The sequence below is a fragment of the Salmo trutta genome, chromosome 34, assembly GCF_901001165.1.
Source record: "Salmo trutta chromosome 34, fSalTru1.1, whole genome shotgun sequence".
In the NCBI taxonomy this organism is placed as follows: Eukaryota; Metazoa; Chordata; class Actinopteri; order Salmoniformes; family Salmonidae; genus Salmo; species Salmo trutta.
The window spans coordinates 21,560,160-21,582,754 of NC_042990.1; the positions used below are offsets into that span (position 1 = coordinate 21,560,160).

Sequence of the window (22,595 nt, forward strand, 5' to 3'; positions counted from 1 at the left end):
GAATTGGATGGTAAAACCTATTGGCCATGGAGTGGAGGCCTGGTCTTAAGAAAGTAAATCAGGGTGGGGGGTTTTATAGGTGACCCTAGAACAGGCTTGTCAAATGACGCCTGGTCCTCTCTGTGTCCCTGGGGGGCGTGCCGATGACTGAGTTAAGCTTGGTACAGAAATCCAATTCTATCACATTAACATCAGTACATAGCATCTCAATGTATTACAAATAGCTTTATCCTTATTAATACATTTTATACAACCATTATGATGCAAGTCTCATCGCTGAGGCTATTATATAAACAGTTTTATGGTAATATGGCTATATTGTCTCTTCTGAGTATCACAAAATTGTACCAAGTGGACCAGTTCGTAGCTGGATTCTGAACCAATCTTCCATACCTTCTCCCGAACACAAATGTCGCTCGGTTCTCCAATTCTATGATTTGGAAGAATTTCCTTTGTCTCTCTATGAAACATGTGGCAGGAGATTCTCCTCTTAGAGTTTTTACAACCCTTTCACACAGGGCCTGGGTGGTTGGGGAAGGTAGGTTGGGCGATGGTACAAAGGGGAGGGGGTCAACTGTCCTCCCTGTACCCAAAGAGTCCAACGTCATGACAAAGTTGAATCCCCTCTTCTAAAATAAATGCATTAAGACTATGATGAAAAATATTTTTTCACAGTTCTTGGCAGTTAGATGATTATACGATAATTGTACCGGCCCTATGCAGGAATCATCTAGTTCTTGGGATCAGTGTGAATTACAGGGTCAGTTCTGATTTGGGGAAACTGTTGTTTCAGTAGGAATAGTCGATAATATTAGAAGACTGATGCTTAGTTAAATAAACAATGCTGTAGTTTTTCACTGAGATTCAGTAGCACTACTATTGAAATGCTTTCATACATTATAGTACCATACCTAGATATGATTACATAATACATAGGGGTAAATTATATATTTTAACAGCTTCAGACATAAGCCAAACCTTAACACAATTCTTAACAGTTCCTAATGAGTTCTGTTGGCAAAATATGCCTTTTCCTCTCATTCACATTATTATGAAGTTGGATGCATATAACAGTAAAGATGTAGTGTTTTTTTTAATATAGCCTCTTATTCAGAAGTTAGATATAACCTGTAATTTGTGTCTGTCTGCCTCTTACCCAGACAGGAAGGAGGCAGCCTTTAAAATAAAGGACATTTTTCTTTCCTGTCTGCTGTAATAGGTGACATTTGTCAGGTTCAGTTCCATGCAGATGAGGCTGGGCTAATTTTAATGGCTGGAATGGAATAGAGTCAAATGTGATTGCCATGTGTTTGATACTGTTCTGTTTATGCCATTCCAGCCATTACAATGAGCCTGTCCTGTAACTCCTGACAAAGAGAAGTACCCTAATTTAACTAATTTACCTTTAAAATGTCAGAACAGTTATGAAACTAAAGCTTTCATGCATTGATCAAGCCCCAAAGTTATCTTTCTAATTGAAAAGGAAAAGGCACAACATTCACTCACCAATAAAAACACATTTTATTGAATCAGCTATTAAAAGCTTGATTATTTGGCCTTCGTCAGAATATGAATTTGAACATTTCTTACTCTTTTTGTTTTAACTTGTCATCATACTCATGTCTGATCAGACAGATAATATATCTCTCTGGAATAGCGATAACAAGGACGAGGTGTTTGTTGCCTGTTACATACGGTCCTTTACTGGAGTGTGTCGTGTTTGAACTACCGATTAAAGAGAGCAAGACGATGGTGTAATAATGGTCTATAAATCATCCTTCTCACAAACGTTTACATAAAGAGTGCTATGCGTGTGTTCTTGCGTGAGTGTCTCATTAAGATAACGAGTAACAGATTGGATATCACGCTGGGAACAACATGAATCAATTGAAGACGAAACATGACTGAGACAGGCTGGTATAATGGGTTACATAAGGAAGCCACTCAGACCAAAACAAACACACTGCAGATTGGATGCTAACCATAGTGCATTGATTGCACTTTTTCTGAACTGCAATCCGTCTAGACTCCAGATGGAAATGTATGAAACTATAGCATTACATGTCTAAAGTGATAGACACAGTGTCTATCTACTGTATTTAAACTGCTTCTGAAATAAATGTGCTCCATACCTTGACAATATCTATCTCACTTATTGTTTTGTTTTTTGTGTGGTCATGATCTTAACTTTGCATTACAATATTCACACTGCATTCTAAGTCGTATGGATATTGGATCATATCAACTTGTGAGAGGGAGGGGTTGCCCAATTTGACAACTGTGTGCTACATTCTTTGTCCACTAGAGGGTGGACCACTCCACAATATCAACACCCTCTACACAGCATAGTCCACCAGTGAAAATAAGAAATTAAAGTTCCACCAATAAAGAAAATAGTTTTAATATATCAAGCCACAATTACATACAAGTATTCTGTCATACCATACGTCTTGGTTTCATAAACATGACAGTTTGATTTACAGTCAATTTAAATGAGAGCTACCCTGATGGAGCAGCATGTCTGTAGTGTACCAGAGTATTTACTTTATTTACAGCACAATCAGTTGTGATTAAAACAGTTGAGGCACTAGACAGTGGGATTGGCAGTGCAATTTTCTACATACCCTGGGGTAGAGCTTTGCTTTGATGGTCCACGACAACAGTATTCTCTGGAACCTATGATATGGTGATAGTACTAATACTTTGACATACATTAAATAACATAATGTTCTGTAAGGTACGGTAGGAGTATCGGTTCACACCGAGGGTGACAACAGTCCACTAACTTTCACAAATTTCCCAGAAATCCTAGTTGGATTATTCTGGAAATGTCCTTCTTATGATTTCCCTTCTAATTCCAATCTTCCAACCGGAATTTCTGGAAAACCTGGGAATTATTGGGAAAACGAACAGAATTTTGTAACCCTATTCAGATCACCCTCCTGCATTCTTCCTGAACAAATCAATTGGCACAGCTACATCACCACGATGTGAAAACAGACATTTAATTACGGTAACTTACAATAAGTTTGACTACACATATTTTGGAGGAAACAAAACTACGCATTAGACACCCCTTCCAATCTTCTGTAGGAATGACTTGTTGAGAAGCGGACCAATAGCAGAGGACTGAATACAGATGAACTGGTTAGCGGCGCTTGTTGTAGTTCTGTTGTGTGTTCCACTCATATGAATCTATAGTGGAAGAGAAAGCTTGTAAATAACACAGATTATTTTCAGATTGTCATTTTTAGCACCGTTCCTGCAATTATTGTGGATTCGTAACCAGGCCAGCTAAGAACAGCTTGGTTCAGCTCGGTTCGACTGAGTAGTGTAAAAAGCTAATATGAGGCCTGTACCTGGTTCGTCTTGGCTCCTCTTGCCCATCAATCCTACAAAGGAGTTAATTTTATGCCCTGAAAGAGAAGACAGCCAATACCATTGACACTGCAATTATAGACAATGAGTGATGCAGTGACTAGTGTGCAGAACAAAAAGGTATGAATTATTCCAGTAACTGCCAATATTATTTACACCCTGACCCTAAACTTAACCCTAGCCCTAACCTTAACCCTTACCCTTATTCTAACCCTAACTGTAACCTTAGCAAGCAGTTGCTTATCAACAGATAGTGTGTTGACAGTATGACCATCTGTAGAACATCTATCTGGACTATTCAAATAATGTGTGACCAATCATTTTAGTCAGTGATGCAATGCCAAGTGAATAACCTCAATGGTGAGAGGAGTGTGTGTAGAATAATATCTACACTCCTCCTACTCTGGCAGATATCTAGTCTTGTGCAAATTGATGGATGGACTCAGTCCCCGTCCCCTTTCCCTGGTGACTGAGAGACACAGCGGCGCCCAGCCACACGTTTTGGAAGGAAGGGTAGTGGTTGGAGATAGTTTTTCCTAGGAGGGTGGGGTAGGATGCACGTACTGAGGGGACACCTGCGTCACAGACTGACGGACGTCTCTGTCAGACTCGGTCAATCACACTAATGGAATAGAATATAAGGGTGGAGGGAATGGGGGAGACAGGGGAGGATGTGGGGGAGAAAGGGGAGTGGTGGGGTTATAAAACTCTGAGCGAGACCCCTGGGATACCCTATCTGTCAACGTACCCTATCTGGCAACACATCAGAGATATGGGAATCATGATCGTAACGGGGCGACGGCCTCCTGTGCAACTTCCATTGGTGGTCTAGTCACGAGTCACTTGCAATTTTCTTCTCAGTTTTCCCTCCGGACGTCATAAGTGCTTGGCCCCTCCATTGTGTGTTATATACTGTAATATATTATAATTTATATATTATATTATATGTATACAGTATATATTATATATTATATTCAACAGTTTGTGTGAATGGAAGGGTGAGATGCTCGGGTCCATCTTTCCATCATCCGCATAACCAATCTAATTTAATGCCTAAATGTCCTTGGGGCATTGATTGAAGCACTCTCTCTCTCCCCCTTTCTCTGCCTCCCTCTCTCGCTCACCTTCACTCTCTCCTTCGCTCTCTCTCTTCTTCCATTCCTTTCTCTCCTTTGTTATCTCTCTCTACCTCTCTCTCTCTCTTGCTCCTTCTATCTCCCTCCCCTCTCTCTTTCTCTCTCCTTGTCTCTAATTATGAGTGATGTACAGTCATGCCTGCATCAAGGTTCCTGCAAGACATTGGTCTATACCAGATATTCAGTAAATTCAGAAAATATTCAGACCCCTTGACTTTTTCCAAATTTTGTTACATTACAGCCTTATTCTAAAATGTATTGTTTTCCCTCAACAATCTACACACACACTACCCCATAACGACAAAGCGAAAAACAGAAATACCTTATTTACATAATAAAAAAAAATATATAAAATCAAATCAAATTGTATTTGTCACATGCGCCGAATACAACAGGTGTAGACCTTACCATGAAATGTTTACTTACAAGCCCTTAACAATGCAGTTCAAGAAATAGAGTTAAGAAAATCTTTACTAAACAAACTAAAGTTTAAAAAAAATCATAAAATCAAAAAGTAACACAAGAAAATTACACAACAATAATGAGGCTATATACAGGGTCCGGCAACATTTTCTAAAGACCCCATGGGAAATATCACATTTACATAAGTATTCAGACCCTTTACTCAGTACTTTGTTAAAGAACCTTTGGCAGCGATTACAGCCTCAAGTCTTTTTGGGTATGACGCTACAAGCTTGGCACTAGAGGTCGACCGATTATGATTTTTCAACGCCGATACCGATACCGATTATTGGAGGGCCAAAAAGGCCGATACCGATTAATCGGCCGATTTAAAAAAATCTTTGTAATAATGACAATTACAACAATACTGAATGAACACTTACTTTAACTTAATATAATACATCAATAAAATCAATTTAGCCTCAAATAAATAGTGAAACATGTTCAATTTGGTTTAAATAATGCAAAAACAAAGTGTTTGAGAAGAAAGTAAAAGTGCAATATGTGCCATGTAAAAAAGCTAACATTTAAGTTCCTTGCTCAGAACATGAGAACATATGAAAGCTGGTGGTTCCTTTTAACATGAGTCTTCAATATTCCCAGGCAAGAAGTTTTAGGTTGTAGTTATTATAGGAATAATAGGACTATTTCACTCTATACCATTTGTATTTCACATACCTTTGACTATTGGATGTTCTTATAGGCACTTTAGTATTGCCAGTGTAACAGTATAGCTTCCGTCCCTCTCCTCGCTCCTACCTGGGCTCGAACCAGGAACACATCGACAACAGCCACCCTCGAAGCAGCGTTACCCATGCAGAGCAAGGGGAACAACTACTCCAAGTCTCAGAGCGAGTGACGTTTGAAACGCTATTAGCGCGCACCCCGCTAACTAGCTAGCCATTTCACATCGGTTACACCAGCCTAATCTCAGGAGTTGATAGGCTTGAAGTCATAAACAGCACAATGCTTGAAGCATTGCGAAGAGCTGCTGGCAAACGCACGAAAGTGCTGTTTGAATGAATGCTTATGAGCCTGTTGGTGCCGACCATCGCTCAGTCACACTGCTCTATCAAATCATAGACTTAATTATAACATAATAACACACAGAAATACGAGCCTTTGGTCATTAAAATGGTAGAATCCGGAAACTCTCATTTCGAAAACAAAACGTTTATTATTTCAGTGAAATACGGAACCGTTCCGTATTTTATCTAACGGATGGCATCCCTAAGTCTAAATATTGCTATTACATTGTACAACCTTCAATGTTATGTCATAATTAATTACGGCCTTTGTTAGGGATAAATGGACTTCACACAGTTCGCAATGAGCCAGGCAGCCCAAACTGCTGCATGTACCCTGACTGCTTGCACGGAACGCAAGAGAAGTGACACAATTTCCCTAGTTATAAGAAATTCATGTTAGCAGGCAATATTAACTAAATATGCAGGTTTAAAAATATATACTTGTGTATTGATTTTAAAGAAAGGCATTGATGTTTATGGTTAGGTACTTTGGTGCAACGACAGTGCTTTTTTCACAAATGCTCTTGTTAAATCATCACCTGTTTGTCGAAGTAGGCTTTGATTCAATGAGAAATTAACAGGCACCGCATCAATTATATGCAACGCAGGACGCGCTAGATAAACTAGTAATATCATCAACCATGTGTAGTTAACTAGTGATTATGTTAAGATTGATTGTTTTTTATAAGATAAGTTTAATGCTAGCTAGCAACTTACCTTGGCTTCTTGCTGCCCTCGCGTAACAGGTAGTCAGCCTGCCATGCAGGCTCCTCGTGGAGTGCAATGTAAGGCAGGTGGTTAGAGCGTTGGACTAGTAACCGGAAGGTTGCAAAAACGAATCCCGAGCTGACAAGGTAAAAATCTGTCGTTCTGCCCCTGAACAAGGGAGGTAACCCACCGTTCCTAGTCCGTCATTGAAAATAAGAATGTGTTCTTAACTGACTTGCCTAGTTAAATAAAGGTGTATAAAAAAATAAAACATTCAGCAAATCGGTGTCCAAAAAACTTGAAATCGGACCTAATTAATTGGCCATTCCGATTAATCGGTCAACCTCTACTTGGCACACCTGTATTTGGGGAGTTTCTCCCATTCTTTTCTGCAGATCCTCTCAAGCTCTGTCAGGTTGGAAAGGAAGCGCTGCTGCACAGCTATTTTCAGGTCTCTCCAGAGATGTTAGATTGGGTTCAAGTCCGGAATCTGGCTGGGCCACTCAAGGACATTCAGAGACTTGTCCCGAAGCCACTCCTGTGTTGTCTTGGCTGTATGCTTAAGGTGGGTCCTAAACGCCTCTGAGCAGGTTTTCATCAAGGATCTCACTGTACTTTGCTCCATTCATCTTTCTCTCGATTCCGACTAGTCTCCCAGTCCCTGCCGCTGAAAAACATCCCCACAGCTTGATCATACCACCACCATGCTTCACCGTAGGGATGGTCCCGGGTTTCCTCCAGATGTGACGTTTGGCATTCAGGCCAAAGAGTTCAATCTTGGTTTCATCAGACCAGAGATTCTTGTTTTTAGGTGCCTTTTGGCAAATTCCAAGAGAGCTGTCATGTGCCTTTTACTGAAGAGTGGCTTCCGTCTGGCCACTCTACCATAAAAGTCTGATTGGTGAAGTGCTGCAGAGATGGTTGTCCTTCTGGAAGTTGCTCCCATCACCACAGAGGAACTCTGGAGCTCTGTCAGAGTGACCATCGGGTTCTTGGTCACCTCCCTGACCAAGGACCTTCTTGGTTACTCAGTTTGGATAAGCGGCCAGCTCTAGGAAGAGTCTTGGTGGTTCCAAACTTCTTCCATTTAAGAATGATGGAGGCCACTGTGTTCTTGGTTTTTGCTCTGACATGCACTGCCAACTGTGGGACCTTATATAGACAGGTGTGTGCCTTTCCAAATAATGTCCAATCAATTGAATTTACCACAAGTGGACTCCAATCAAGTTGTAGAAACATCTCAAGGATGTTCAATGGAAACATGATGCACCCGAGCTCAATTTCGAGTCTCATAGCAAAGGGTCTGACTACTTATGCAAATAAGGGATTTCTGTCTTTTATTTGTAATAAATGTGCAAAAAATTCCAAATATCTGTTTTTGCTTTGTCAATATGGGGTATTGTGTGTAGATTGATGAGGATTATTATTTTTTAAATCCTGGGGTTACACACTAATACATATTCCGATACTTATATACAGTGCAGTTAAATTACATCCATAGAAAGTTATCCAAACTCTTTATTCAGCATACTGTACGACGACAACGACGACATAACAAGGGGTCAAGGGGTCTTGAAGGCAGAATTAACACTACCATCCTAGCGAAGAAATGGAGTGGTCTTCAAGGCAGACTTAAGACTACGTATCTTAGTGAGGGGATAGAGGTCTTCAAGGCAGAATTAAAAGGATGTACCCTAGTGAGGGAATTTTGTGGTTTTCAAGGCATTGAAGACCACCTACTGTCTCCTTAAATCCCTCAAACGACCTGTTAGCTGTGTGGGTTGTGATTTAATTAAAACATCTGACAAATTTTTTTCTCTCTCTCCCTCTCTTTCATTTGATTTTTACTTACCATTATGCAAAATAAATATTTATTCAACCCATGCATTTTCTTATTTTGCTGCTGGGCAACATTTGGTGCGTGTTCTGACTCCCAAGCATGGTTAGCACGAACCTCTACAACCCACATAGTGAAGTACAGGTGAACAGTACTCATGGCGCCAACGTCATCAAACGTCATAACTTGTCATAACCTGACCTGATGTGCAAATAATCCCCAACTTTGCCTGATAGGCTACCAGCACCTGCCTAGCCTACACACTTGTGCCTCACTTGCTCAGTTATGCACAGTCCTTGTGCCTTTGTAACATGTCAGTAAAACGAATTATAACTGAATAAACCATGGCTTCATATTTCGATATGCAAGGACAATTATTGGGAAATCTTCTCCAACATTAATTAAAACGATTAATTAATTATGAATTTGTCACTTACGTTTTCGGGTTATTTGTGCATTCGCTGTTGGAAGAAAGGGAGAAAAAACATCAATCAATGTAGGCCTACAATAATGTCATTTCCTTTATGAATAGGCAAAACGTGCGTAAAGATATTGATATACAGTTTGTAATTGTGAATTGCAATAATAATGCGTATCAATTAATGTGATTCATTTTAAGGGCAATAAACGGGAAAGAATGGGGACAGGGCGAGGCGCGAGGAGGCACTGTCTTACCGGAGGAGCGTTTCCCCATCAGGCCAAAGAACTGATGAGGTCGCGGTTTCCGTGTCATCCTCCGCAGTATCTCTCTGAACGGGTCAGACGACAGCCACTCGTCCTGCACGAGGGAGTAAATCAAATTAACGGAACATTAGACATAGGGTATAGGAGGAGGGGAGACAGACTCCCTTATAGCCTACAAGCCTATAGCTCTGCGTAAAATATAGTATATTTTTATAGCTCTAGATCTAATCTCGCAGGGCAATCAATATATTACAGTAAAGACATCCCGTGTGAACTTTCATATTCGATCCTATTTTTATCTGACGGGGTAGCCTATATTTCTAGAGTCAACATTAGTGTAAAAGCTGGGGCCCAACAGCTGCTAATGGCCACGCGCTCATTAAAGTGTCCATCACTTATCCAAGAAATCCCAGGTCCTTTGGTTCCTTCCTTATTGAATAATATAACCCACCCGCCTTATTACAACGCTCTGTGTTGCCTCAGCGGCGAGGAAAGGATCACATAGGCTTACCTGCTGAATGTTCACAATCTGACTGAAGTTTATGAGAAATATGCCCCAAGAGCCGCCCAGGGACTTGGCAGTCGCCCAACCCGCAATGTCAAAGGGAGAACGTGCGCTACATGTGAATGAAGCTTCAATCTGGGACTAAAGTAATGATCGCTGAACATTGAGCTAAGAGCTCATAATTTACGCCTAATGAATCATAACAAATCTTTCACCCGACATATAATTGGTGTTGGTTGATGTTTTGTCCCAATACATGCTTAATTACGCATCAATAAACTCTCTAAAACAGGTGAATTATCCTATAACAGACATCAGCATACAAATATTTTATAACATGTATGATAAAAAATAGGTTTAAACAATTTTGGTAAACAAAACACAAGGCTGTGCCGTTAAATTAAACGATATTTTTTCCAATAGTTTAGCAATCATACATTTTTACATGTCAATTTTTAAAAAATCGTTTAATAGACGATTCTAACAAAAAATAATATAATTGTCTTGTTATGTCAAATCATTAAATCATGCCTACCGTAATTTGATCGTTTGACCAATAATCAAGATCTTCTTTTGGACCAATTTCTTCACAAAAAAATTGGCTAATAGCAATAAACGCTATCACAAGCGGTAGAAGTAATTTCATGATGCAGCTATCTGTTGCGCGCAACTCTTCCGCCCTAAAAGTATTCTTTCTTCGTTTGTTTCTATTTTCAAACGTAGAAATAGGCTATTAAAGCACTTGTAAACTGAGTTTAAATGTTTTTCAACCACTCTCTATGACTTTTGAGAGCTCGATGTTTACACCTGCGGAAATTGGTATCGTCTCCTCTCCATGTACGTTTCTTAAGCGTGCGCAAAAATGAAAGGTCCCCTCAGTTCCCTCTCTGCTCCAGTCCGCGCGCTCTGCCGCTTTACAGCGCCTACACCTTGGTCCTGTTGAGTCTTTGTGACCACACTGTAGTACTGCACTAGGTTATATAGCAAGCGGTAGAAGTGCGACAGGTATCTTAATTCGCTTTAAATTAAGTAAATTTACTTGACATGTACTTCCTCGGAGCTGTGTGATGACTAACATCCGTCGTGGTATTTTGCATATGGTCGATATTACTTTCAAACGTTCCCCTATGAACCTCCTTGGCACTCTGCTTATTGTTCCCGTTGTAATCGGAATGTCTAAGTGAAGCGAATGGAATAGAGATGACGCACTGAAGTTCAAGGTTTCTACGTAAGTCTTTATGATTGTCCTACGCCAAAGCAACACATTCATCATAAAACGAAAGTTGATTTGCATCTTATATATCAGTGGAAGATGTTTTCAACAAACATTCCAGAATCTTCACATTGCAGTTAAGTTTGGATTCTAAAAGTCACTTTTCTAAACGTTTGTAAAAATTAATAGTTGTAAATCGAATAATTGGAACTGCTAAGCCATGTTAACAGGCAACGGGAGTCTCATCTTTTTTCTGATTTCATATGTTACTTTAGAAAGTAAACATGTTTGAAAAAATCTTAGATAGGCCCACAGAACCTCAATTTGCAGTGACCTTGATCCATAACCATTTAGTCTTAAAAAAAAAAACGTTTTGAACCCCCCTAATGCCTCTAAAATCACACAGACAAGGTTCCCCAAACACTTATAGGCACTATAGGCTTCTCTCAGAAGAGGATGCTGTGTGCTTTCTTCCTTTCTACCCAGATATAGACTATTTGACAATGGTTCTGGACACAGTCCTGTAGGCATACATGACACTCACACAGAGCTTTTAAACAAAGTCTAAATCATGGAGGTTGAAAGAAAGAGAAAGAGAGAGAAAGAGAGAGAGCAAAAACATATAGAGTCCCTTGACTTTTTCCACATTTTTTTTACATTACAAGCTTATTCTAAAATTCATTCAATAGTTTTTTTCCCTCATCAATCTACACACAATACCCCATAATGACAAAGCAAAAACAGGTTTTTAGAAATTTTAGCAAATGTATTAAAAATAAAAACTGAAATATGACATTTGCATAAGTATTCAGACCCTTTACTCAGTACTTTGTTGAAGCACCTTTGGCAGAGATTACAGCCTTGAGTGTTCTTGGGTGTGACGCTACAATCTTGGCACACCTGTATTTGGGGAGTTTCTCCCATTCTTCTCTGTAGATCCTCTCAATCTTTGTCAGGTTGGATGGGGAGCATCGCTACAGAGCTATTTTCAGGTCTCTCCAGAGATGTTAGATCAGGTCACTTGCATTAACACCTGCTAACCATGTGTATGTGACAAATACATTTGATTTGATTTGAGGTTCAAGTCCGGGCTCTGGCTGGGCCACTCAAGGACATTCAGAGACTTGTCCTGAAGCTACTCCTGCGTTGTCTTGGCTGTGAGCTTAAGGTGGTTCCTCAACGCCTCTGGAGCAGGTTTTCATCAAGGATTTCCCTGTACTTTGCTCCGTTCTTCTTTCCCTCAATCCTGACTAGTCTTCCAGTCCCTGCCACTGAAAAACATCCCCACAGCATGATGCTTCCACCACCATGCTTCACCGTAGGGATGGTGCAAGATTTCTTCCAGAATGGGACGCTAGGCATTTGGGCCAAAGAGTTCCATCTTGGTTTCATCAGACCAGAGAATCTTGTTTCTCATGGTCTGAGAGTCCTTTAGGTGCCTTTTGGCAAACTCCAAGCGGACTGTCATGTGCCTTTTACTGAGGAGCCAGGCTTCCCAGCATTGCGTACTCCTGCCATCATCATTACACACACTTGCCTTCCCCCCGTCACGCGCATCAGCGATTATTGGACTCACCTGGACTCAATCACCTCTGTCATTACCTCCCCTATATCTGTCTGGTTCCCCGCTCTGTTCCTAGCTTCTGCATTGATTGTCTTATGTCATTGTATACCTGTGTGCTGATGCTGTTCCTGTCTTGTTTTATGTGTGATTCCTGATTATATGTTTTACTCCCCGTACCTGCTTCTCATCCAAGGCGTCGGTCCTTACATGTGGTGTTGATGGTACCCTAAATTAAATTATAAAATATATCGACCACAAATTCCAGTTGGCTATTCTTAAACACTTTAACATCATCCTCAGCTCTGACATCGTCCACAATATTTGGAACCAAGAACTGATCATCCCAATCCATAAAACTGGAGACAAATTTGACCCCAATAAATACAGCGGGAGATGCATCAATAGCAACCTTGGGACAATCCTCTGCATTATCATTAACAGCAGACTCACACATTTCCTCAGTGAAAACAATGTAATGAGCAAATTTCAGATTGGCTTTTTACCAAATTACCGTACTATAGACCACGTATTCACCCTGCACACCCCAATTGACAAACAAACAAACCAAAACAAAGGCAAAGTCTTCTCATGCTTTGTTGATTTTTGTATGAAGGTCTGCTATATAATTTGATGGAATGCGGTGTTGGGGGAAAACATACAACATTATAAAATCCATGTACACAAACACGTGTGCAGTTAAAAAAAAACACAGCCCATGACAACAAATCTTAGTAAGACAAAAATATTGGCTTGCCAGTTGCCAGGACCACAAATACAAATTCCATCCAGACACCGTTAACTTCTCTAGGGTAGGGGGCAGAATTTTGACGTCCGGATGAAAGGTGTGCCCAAATTAAACGGCCTGCTACTCAGGCTCAGAAGGTAGGATATGCATATTATTAGTAGATTTGGATAACTCTCTGAAGTTTCTAAAACTGTTTGAATAATGTCTGTGATTATAACAGAACTCATATGGCAGGCAAAAACCTGAGAAAAATCCAACCAGGAAGTGTGGAAATCTGAGGCTTGTAGTTTTTCCAAGTGATTCCCTATACAGTATACAGTGACTTAGGGTTCATTTTGCACTTCCTAATGCTTCCACTAGATGTCAACAGTCTTTAGAACGTTGTTTCATATTTCTACTGTGAATATGGAGCAAACAAGAGGGCCTGGAAGTTGATGAGTGAGAAAATGACATGAGCTCAGAGGCGCGCGCTCATGTGAGTGTGAGCTGTGTTCCTTTTCTTTTTTGAAGACATTGGAATTGTCCGGTTGGAATATTACTGAAGATTTATGTTAAAAACATCCTAAAGATTGATGCTATACATCGTTTGACATATTTCTACGAAGGTAAATAGAACTTTTGTTGACTTTTCGTCGTGACATTTTTGCGCGCTTCCTGCATTTGGAGTAGTGGACTGAACGCGCAAACAAAAAGGATGTATTTGCACATAAATGATGGACTTAATCAAACAAAACAAACATTTATTGTGGACCTGGGATTCCTGGGAGTGCATTCTGATGAAGATCATCAAAGGTAAGTGAATATTTCTAATATTATTTCAGAGTTTTATTGACTCCACAAAATGGCGGGTTTGGTTTCGTGTCTGAACGCTGTACTCAGATTATTGCAAAGTGTGCTTTCACTGTAAAGTTTTTTTGAAATCTGACACAGCGGTTGCATTAAGGAGAAGTGTATCTATAATTCTTTGAATACATTTTAATATTTTATCAACGTTTATGATGAGTATTTCTGTAAATTGATGTGCTCATTCACCGGAAGTTTTGGGAGGAAAAACATTTCTGAACATTACACGCCAATGTAAAATCTTTTTATATAAATATGAACTTTATCAAGCAAAACATACATGTATTGTGTAACATGAAGTCCTATGAGTGCCATCTGATGAAGATCATCAAAGGTTAGTGATTCATTTTAGCTGTATTTCTGGTTTTTGTGACGCCTCTCCTTGCTTGGAAAATGGCTGTGTGGTTTTTCTTGTCAAGGTGATGTCCTAACATAATCTAATGCTATGCTTTCGCCGTAAAGCCTTTTTGAAATCGGACAATGTGGTTGGATTAACGAGAAGTGTATCTTTAAAATGGGATATAATAGTTGTATGTTTTTAGAAATTTGAATTATGAGATTTTTGTTGTTTTGAATTTGGCGCCCTGCTATTTCACTGGCTGTTGAATAGTGTGTCCTGCAGGTGGGATGGTCACGTCCCACATACCCCAGAGAGGTTTTAGCCTAGAGCATACACAAAACTATACATACCTCGGCCTAAACATCAGCGCCACAGATAACTTCCACAAATCTGTGAACGATCTGAGAGACAAGGCAAGAAGAGCCTTCTACGCCATCAAAAGGAACATAAAATTCGACATAACAATTAGTATCTGGTAAAAAATACATGAATCCGTTATAGAACCCATTGCCCTTTATGATTGTGAGGTCTGGAGGTCTCACCAACCAAGAATTCACAAAATGGGACAAAGACCAAATTGAGACTCTGCATGCAGAATTCTGCAAAAATATCCTTCCTGTACAACGTAAAACACCAAATAATGCATGCAGAGCAGAATTAGGCCGATATCCGCTAATTATCAAAATCCAGAAAAGAGCCGTTAAATTCTACAACCACCTAAAAGGAAGCAATTCCCAAACCTTCCATAGCAAAGTCATCACATACAGAGAGATGAATCTGGAAAAGAGTCCCCTAATCAAGTTGGTCCTGGGGCTCTATTCACAAACACAAACAGACCCCACAGAGCCCCCGGATTGCTACACAATTAGACCCAACCAAATCATGAAAAAACAAAAAGAGAATTACTTGACACATTGGAAAGAATTAACAAAACAAATGAGCAAACTAGAATGCTATTTGGCCCTAAACAGAGAGTACACAGTGGCAGAAGACCTGATCACTGTGACAGACCCACAATTCAGATAAGCTTTGACAATGTACAGACTATGTACAGTACAGTGAGCAAAGCTTTGCTATTGAGAAAGGCCACCGTAAGCAGACCTGGCTCTCAAGAGAAGACAGGCTATGTGCACACTGCCCAAAACATTTGGTGGAAACTGAGCTTCACTTCCTAACCTCCTGCCAAATGTATGACCATATTAGAGACACATATTTCACTCAGATTACACAGATCCACAAAGAATTAGATACCAAATACAATTTTGATTAACTCCCATATCTACTGGGTGAAATACCACAGTGTGACATCACAGCAGCAAGATGTGTGACCTGTTGCCACAAGAAAAGGGCAACTAGTGAAGAACAAACACCATTGTAAATACAACCCATATTTATGTTTATTTATTTTGTATTTTAACCATTTGCCTGGAGGTGGATAACCCTGCAGAAGTGGAGAGGAGCCAGGTGATTTGTTTTGCAGAAAGTTGTTGGCTGTGAAGAGAGAAATACACTGACAACACACAGTCCACAGTGTCCACGCAGCTCAATTAGTGCTTGACAACTCAAGTGCCTTTATCCCAGCAAGAATGGACTCCTTTTATTCAATCAATGGCAAAATGCTAATGTTAATTTTACCGAAAAATAACACGTGAGGTGCAAAGCCTGTCTGTCATTCGCAATAGATGGAATGTCATTGTCATGCACATATACTGTATCTATAGTCTATGGATTATATAATAGTACACCCAGTCACTATTAATCACATAGTGGGATGTGTACATTTCTAATACATAAACCATAATGTAAATAGTCCTGAGTACATGTAGAGACAGAGATACAATGATGATGTTATGTCTTAACTGAAATCCACAGGTTGCTAATGTACTTTAGGATTGACCCAGTCAGAATGTGGCCATCTTACAGAGATCCAACCTATAGGATGTGTTGTACTGACACCTGAATCTACTCCTCTTTTTGACATTTGATCTTTTGCCACGTCACATTGTGCCTGTCGTCAGACCACATGCATATATTATTAAAACGTTCAGTTTATAAATAACAAATATTACATTTATGGATCAGGATGAATAAATAAGTCCCTGCTGCCTGGTGGGTCTGGAGATAAAGTTATGGTGGATGCATTTATGCTGCTGCTAATATTAATGACATTATCTGTGCTGCCATGGTATCTGTGGTCACCAAGACTCTTTAGATGGATATTAATCATCTCACAACTGGGATTGGTTATGTGATTAACAGAGGGAAGAGGAGAGGTAGTGAGGAGAGAGAGAGGGATGGAAAAGGAGAGCGGGAGGGAGATGGAGAGGGAGGAAGGGGAAAGGGCTATTAAATCAGAAGAAGCGGGTATCCTGTGGGAGAAAAAAATGGGAGATGGAGACTGAGAGAAAGAGAGTATGAAAGAGAGAAGAGGAGAGGCAGGGGGTAGAGGGGGAGGGGGAGGGGTGGGAGGTAGGGGGAGGTAGAGGGGGAGAGGTGAGAGGTAGAGGGGGGAGGTAGAGGGGGAGAGGTGGGAGGTAGAGGGAGAGAGGTGGGCGGTAGAGGGAGGTAGAGGGAGAGAGGTGGGAGGTAGAGGGAGTTTAGACATAGATAGATGGGAGGCAGCGTGAAGACAAGGGCAGCAGGGTGGAGAGGCAGAGAGAGAACTGTGGTGATAGACACGGCATGGCAGGTGACCGGGGTGAGGCTCTATGTCACCACCATGTAGATAACAGAATCAGCTTGATCCCCAGCAGGTATCACTCAACATGTCAATATCTCCATCTGATAACAGGACAAGGGATCGAATGGGACTGAGATTACAGAATCACAACCAATCATCATCAAGTTGACTACCATGTCAGAAAACCTGGTGGAAAAAAACATTTCATATTTCTGTGTTTGTGCTTTTATTATACAAAATCATGTTTTCTCGCTTTTTTCTCATTCTACCTCTCTTTCTCGCTCTTTCTTTTTTCCTCTCCCTCTCCCTCTCCCTCCTTTCAGAGACAGAGACTCTCCCACAACAATGAATCATAAAATATATACAACGCGATAATGTCTATTGGCTCGGATCATATTGTGGTTTTTAGACATATTGAAAGTGTCAGTGGATTTGAAGTGCAAGCCATTATGTGGTGCATAAAATGTGTAATTAACAAGTCAGCCTGCTGCAGATAGATACAAACAGCTAGTAAGAGTAGAGGACAGTCTTATTGTGTGGACATTTTTACATATCCCACAGTGATGCTGTTTGGCAAAACAAAGTGAATTCTGAATGAGGCCACAGTGCGTCAACACATAGAAAATTAGAGAAATAACATTTTTCTGTCAAATAAGACTGATTCCATCAGATTGAGTTAACAGCTTTGTACGACATCTGCATAGCAGATGTTTAGGCAGCTTTGCAGGTGTAACTACGGTATGAACTGACATATCGCTGAGCAGCTGCTCTAGTGAGTCACAAACCACTCCCTTCCTTATTATCTCTACTGCATTGGAAGTTCAAAATGAAGCTAGAAAGTGCAGGCTCTATTGATGTGAGAATTAATGACTCTCAAATGTCAAACCATTGATGTTAGGATAATGCATGTCTGTGTTTGTCCTGTGCTTTTTTCATACCACATGTGGGAATTGAAACAAATTCAGCTCCATGTGTCCATGATAACTAGGGTTGTGTCTGAAACACAACCCTATTCACTATATGGGGTGTCAGCGTAGCCTAGTGGTTAGAGTGTTGGACTAGTAACTGAAAGGTTGCAAGTTCAGATCCCTGAGCTGACAGGGTACAAATCTGTTGTTCTACCCCTGAACAAGGCAGTTAACCCACTGTTCCTAGGGTGTCATTGAAAATAAGAATTTGTTCTTAACTGACTTGGCTAGTTAAATAAAGGTAAACTATAGTACACTATATAGGGAACAGGGTACCATTTTGGATGCAACCTTAGGTCACAGTGGGGAAAACTGCTCTCCATTTATGTATGTGGTCTCTTCTGTCACTTGATTCATTGTAACGGTGTTGAATAATGAGTTTGAGTGAGAGGATTGATGACTGGGTTCAGTTCAAACAAAACGGCGTCTCCGTCAGGAAGGGATCATATCAGTGTTCATGCTAACAAGGTGACCAATCATACCGGACTGGTGGACCGACCACATTGCAGTGGTTCACTCTATATTTAACAGCAGGATTATTTAGTCTGGTCGGGGTGGTGGATGAGGTGACGTTCTCCAGTATTATGTAAAGCACTTTGAGGTATATGAAGTTTTATTTTGATTTCATTTTCAATAAATTTCCATCTTGACCAACTGAATCACAAACATGAACTGGCTCCCGTAATAATCTTCAAGCAATAGTTTTCAGTTTATTAACAGTTTTGGTTTTCAACTATTTTACCTGTTTCTCCTATTCATTTCAACTGACTGTCCTGCCATCAGCCACCTTACATGGGGAACACAATACAAAGATCCTATTAGTGTATGCCTGTTTCTCCTATTCATTTCAACTGACTGTCCTGCCATCAGCCACCTTACATGGGGAACACAATACAAAGATCCTATTAGTGTATGCCTGTTTCTCCTATTCATTTCAACTGACTGTCCTGCCATCAGCCACCTTACATGGGGAACACAATACAAAGATCCTATTAGTGTATGCCTGTTTCTCCTATTCATTTCAACTGACTGTCCTGCCATCAGCCACCTTACATGGGGAACACAATACAAAGATCCTATTAGTGTATGCCTGTTTCTCCTATTCATTTCAACTGACTGTCCTGCCATCAGCCACCTTACATGGGGAACACAATACAAAGATCCTATTAGTGTATGCCTGTTTCTCCTATTCATTTCAACTGACTGTCCTGCCATCAGCCACCTTACATGGGGAACACAATACAAAGATCCTATTAGTGTATGCCTGTTTCTCAGAGGGAGCCTCATCATCATTCAGATTGTGGTTGGTGAGTCACAGACAACATCACTACATTGGCTCCACTCCAGTGTAGTCATTGATGGTGTGTCTGTGTGGCAGGTTGTGTGTGACGGAGTGTGTGTAAGAATACAGAGGAAGAAAAGGAAGTTTGCTAAAGGATATAAAGGTTGAGGACAGTCCATAGACACACACTGTGTTGAATATTGAGTTCTTTGTTTCCATCCATAGATTGTTAATGCCTCAAGTCTCTTTGAAAGGCAAGTCAGGAATATTCAGCTTTAGGGAAGCAAATACTTATTGGTTCTTGTTTGAATCCCAGTAGATATCTGAAGAGTGATCAACAACAGAGACAATCCTCTAAATTGGCAAATTAATTCAACCTTCCCATTAATATTTATGAGTTAGAGGGGTCGATAACACCTTACTTTTACATATCCCTTCCCTGTGGCTCAGTTGGTAGAGCATGGTGTTTGCAACGCCAGCATGGTGTGTGTAACACCAGGGTTGTGGGTTTGATTCCCACGGGGGGCCAGTACAAAAAATGCATGAAATGAAAATGAAATGTATGTATTCACTACTGTAAGTCGCTCTGGATAAGAGCGTCTGCTAAATGACTAAAATGTAAAATGTAATGTTATTTGGAATGTGACCTACAGGTGGTTTGTTAGATGTTCAACTATCTAGCTACCCTACACCAGAACTAACTATCTAGCTACCTTACACCAGAACTAACTATCTAGCTACCCTAACCCTACACCAGAACTAACTATCTAGCTACCTTTACCCTACACCAGAACTAACTATCTAGCTACCTTTACCCTAACCCTACACCAGAACTAACAATCTAGCTACCTTTACCCTAACCCTACACCAGAACTAACTATCTAGCTACCTTTACCGTAACCCTACACCAGAACTAACTATCTAGCTACCTTTACCGTAACCCTACACCAGAACTAACTATCTAGCTACCTTTACCCTAACCCTACACCAGAACTAACTATCTAGCGACCTTTACCCTAACCCTACACCAGAACTAACTATCTAGCTACCTTTACCCTAACCCTACACCAGAACTAACTATCTAGCTACCTTTACCCTAACCCTACACCAGAACTAACTATCTAGCTACCTTTACCCTAACCCTACACCAGAACTAACTATCTAGCTACCTTTACCCTAACCCTACACCAGAACTAACTATCTAGCTACCTTTACCCTAACCCTACACCAGAACTAACTATCTAGCTACCTTTACCCTAACCCTACACCAGAACTAACTATCTAGCTACCTTTACCCTAACCCTACACCAGAACTAACTATCTAGCTACCTTTACCCTAACCCTACACCAGAACTAACTATCTAGCTACCTTTACCCTAACCCTACACCAGAACTAACTATCTAGCTACCTTTACCCTAACCCTACACCAGAACTAACTATCTAGCTACCTTTACCCTAACCCTACACCAGAACTAACTATCTAGCTACCTTTACCCTAACCCTACACCAGAAAGCTTATTTTTTGTGTTCATACATTTTCACGATGTAGACAATTTTGTCTTTGCAGCTTGCCATATGGGACCTCAGTGAGAGAGGGATGAATGGAGGGCTGGCTAAAGAGGGAGGGGATGAGAGTGACTGAGTACCGTGCTATACCTCCATTAGACTTGGCAAGCACTGCCGTCGCCCGTCGGCAACGTTCCACCGCCAGCCTAAGTTGCCCAACCACCTTAATTAAAAGCACTCCACTAATATAAACTCTGCTATCAATGATCCTGAATGGAATGTGACCCTGAGCGGAATGCCGTCCAAAAACCACTTCCTAGTGTCTTTTATCAATATTTCCTCCACAACAGCATATCCTCCAGCTACAGACCAGACTGACTCCTTCCGATGTATCTCAGAAGACCATCGGAAGCAGAAGGTCACATTAGTGTCCAGGTAGAAGAGGAGCAGACAAGAGCAGAGTGGCAATATTGAGCTTGTCTGAAAGGCCATTGTATATTACTAGCCAACCTGACACCCTTGTCCTCCTTTTTCCCACAGATCCAGTCAAAGAGACAAACTTGAAGACCCGGGAGAATAAATTCTGGAGAGAAATAGAATATGAAGGAAACAAAGACTTCACCAACCAGTTCATTGGCTTTACTATTGATCTACGTCACCACAAATAGACCCTCCAGGCCATGTTTAAGAGCCTGAGGAACAATAACGTTTTTATGTTGCTCATTAGCTTTACAGACAGTGTTAAAAGTTAACATGAGGAAGATAGAATGCTGTGTAAGTGTACATTTGATAAGGTTATTGATCAGAAGGGATTGATTAGCTATGTCTGAAGCTGTGTGGTATAGTGCCGTATTTGTTCCTTGATTCTTCGTCTAGTACAGTCTTTTGGTCAACTAGTTCCGGATCCACCAGCAGTAATACTGAGACATAAAGTGTATCCTCTCTGTTCTATCCATTCTCCTGAGCTGGATGCTTTTGTCCAGAATGAATCTAACCCGGCTATTACATTGTATGTAGCTTATGGAGAGACCAGAGAAGGAACTTTTAGACGTCAGGGAATCCAAACGGTGGTGGATAAAGGAAGTAGAACATTGTGAGAGACGTCCTCCTCATGCCAAGAGAGAGATCGGATACACCTCTGATGGGAAGGCCTGTGTAACTGGCCCCAGACATCATCACCTACTGTCAGACAGACAGGGGAATATGCAGGATCTCCCCTTGGTTGAGGGAGAGAGAGAGGAGGGAGAGAGAGATAGGCGGGAGGGAGGGAGGAGGAGAGTGATACAGAGAAATAGAAAGAGAGGTTTGGGGACTGGTTATAGGGAGGGAAAGAGAGAGAGAGCGAGAGAGAGAGAGAGAAAGAAAGAACGATAGCGAGGGGGGGAGAGAGAGAGAGAGAGAGAAAGAAAGAAAGAACGATAGAGAGGGGGGAGAGAGAGAGTAGGATTAAGGGGAGAGAAGTTGTGAGGATGGAAACAGAAAGGGCCGTGGTAGAGGATGTGTTGCACTCAGTAGGTTTGCAGTAGTAGGCTGTATATAGAATGGACGTATGACATGCCCACTTGTGTCAATAGAGGGAAAAGAGAGTACTCTGAACGTCAAACTACCCCAATTATACTAAAGAACAACAGTAAAGATATTTTCTACCTTACTGGTTATTTTGTCTTTTGTCTAAAGATACTGTAGAAGTTCCACTTTAGATTGAATACGAGTGA

The 22,595-nt window shown here is 40.7% G+C and overlaps 1 protein-coding gene across 1 annotated transcript; it reads right to left on the minus strand.

Moving 5' to 3' along the window:
- Window positions 1-2,385: 2,385 nt before the first annotated feature.
- LOC115173795 (protachykinin) lies at window positions 2,386-10,945 on the minus strand. Its single transcript, XM_029732204.1, has 5 exons — window positions 10,274-10,945; window positions 9,225-9,327; window positions 8,987-9,010; window positions 3,360-3,416; window positions 2,386-3,195 (listed from the first exon to the last, which is right to left on the minus strand). The coding sequence occupies exons 1-5, from the start codon at window positions 10,382-10,384 to the stop codon at window positions 3,149-3,151; spliced, it is 342 nt and encodes a 113-aa protein (XP_029588064.1). The 5' UTR covers window positions 10,385-10,945; the 3' UTR covers window positions 2,386-3,148.
- Between the last annotated feature and the right edge of the window lie 11,650 nt (window positions 10,946-22,595).

Coding starts and splice junctions, on each gene's coding strand:
- LOC115173795 (XM_029732204.1), bottom strand. CDS start 10,384: ATGAAATTACTTCTACCGCTTGTGATAGCGTTTATTGCTATTAGCCAA. Junction 9,011..9,224: donor GATGGGGAAACGCTCCTCCG/GTAAGACAGTGC, acceptor TTCTTCCAACAG/CGAATGCACAAATAACCCGA. Junction 3,417..8,986: donor TGCACAAATAACCCGAAAAC/GTAAGTGACAAA, acceptor CTTCTCTTTCAG/GGCATAAAATTAACTCCTTT.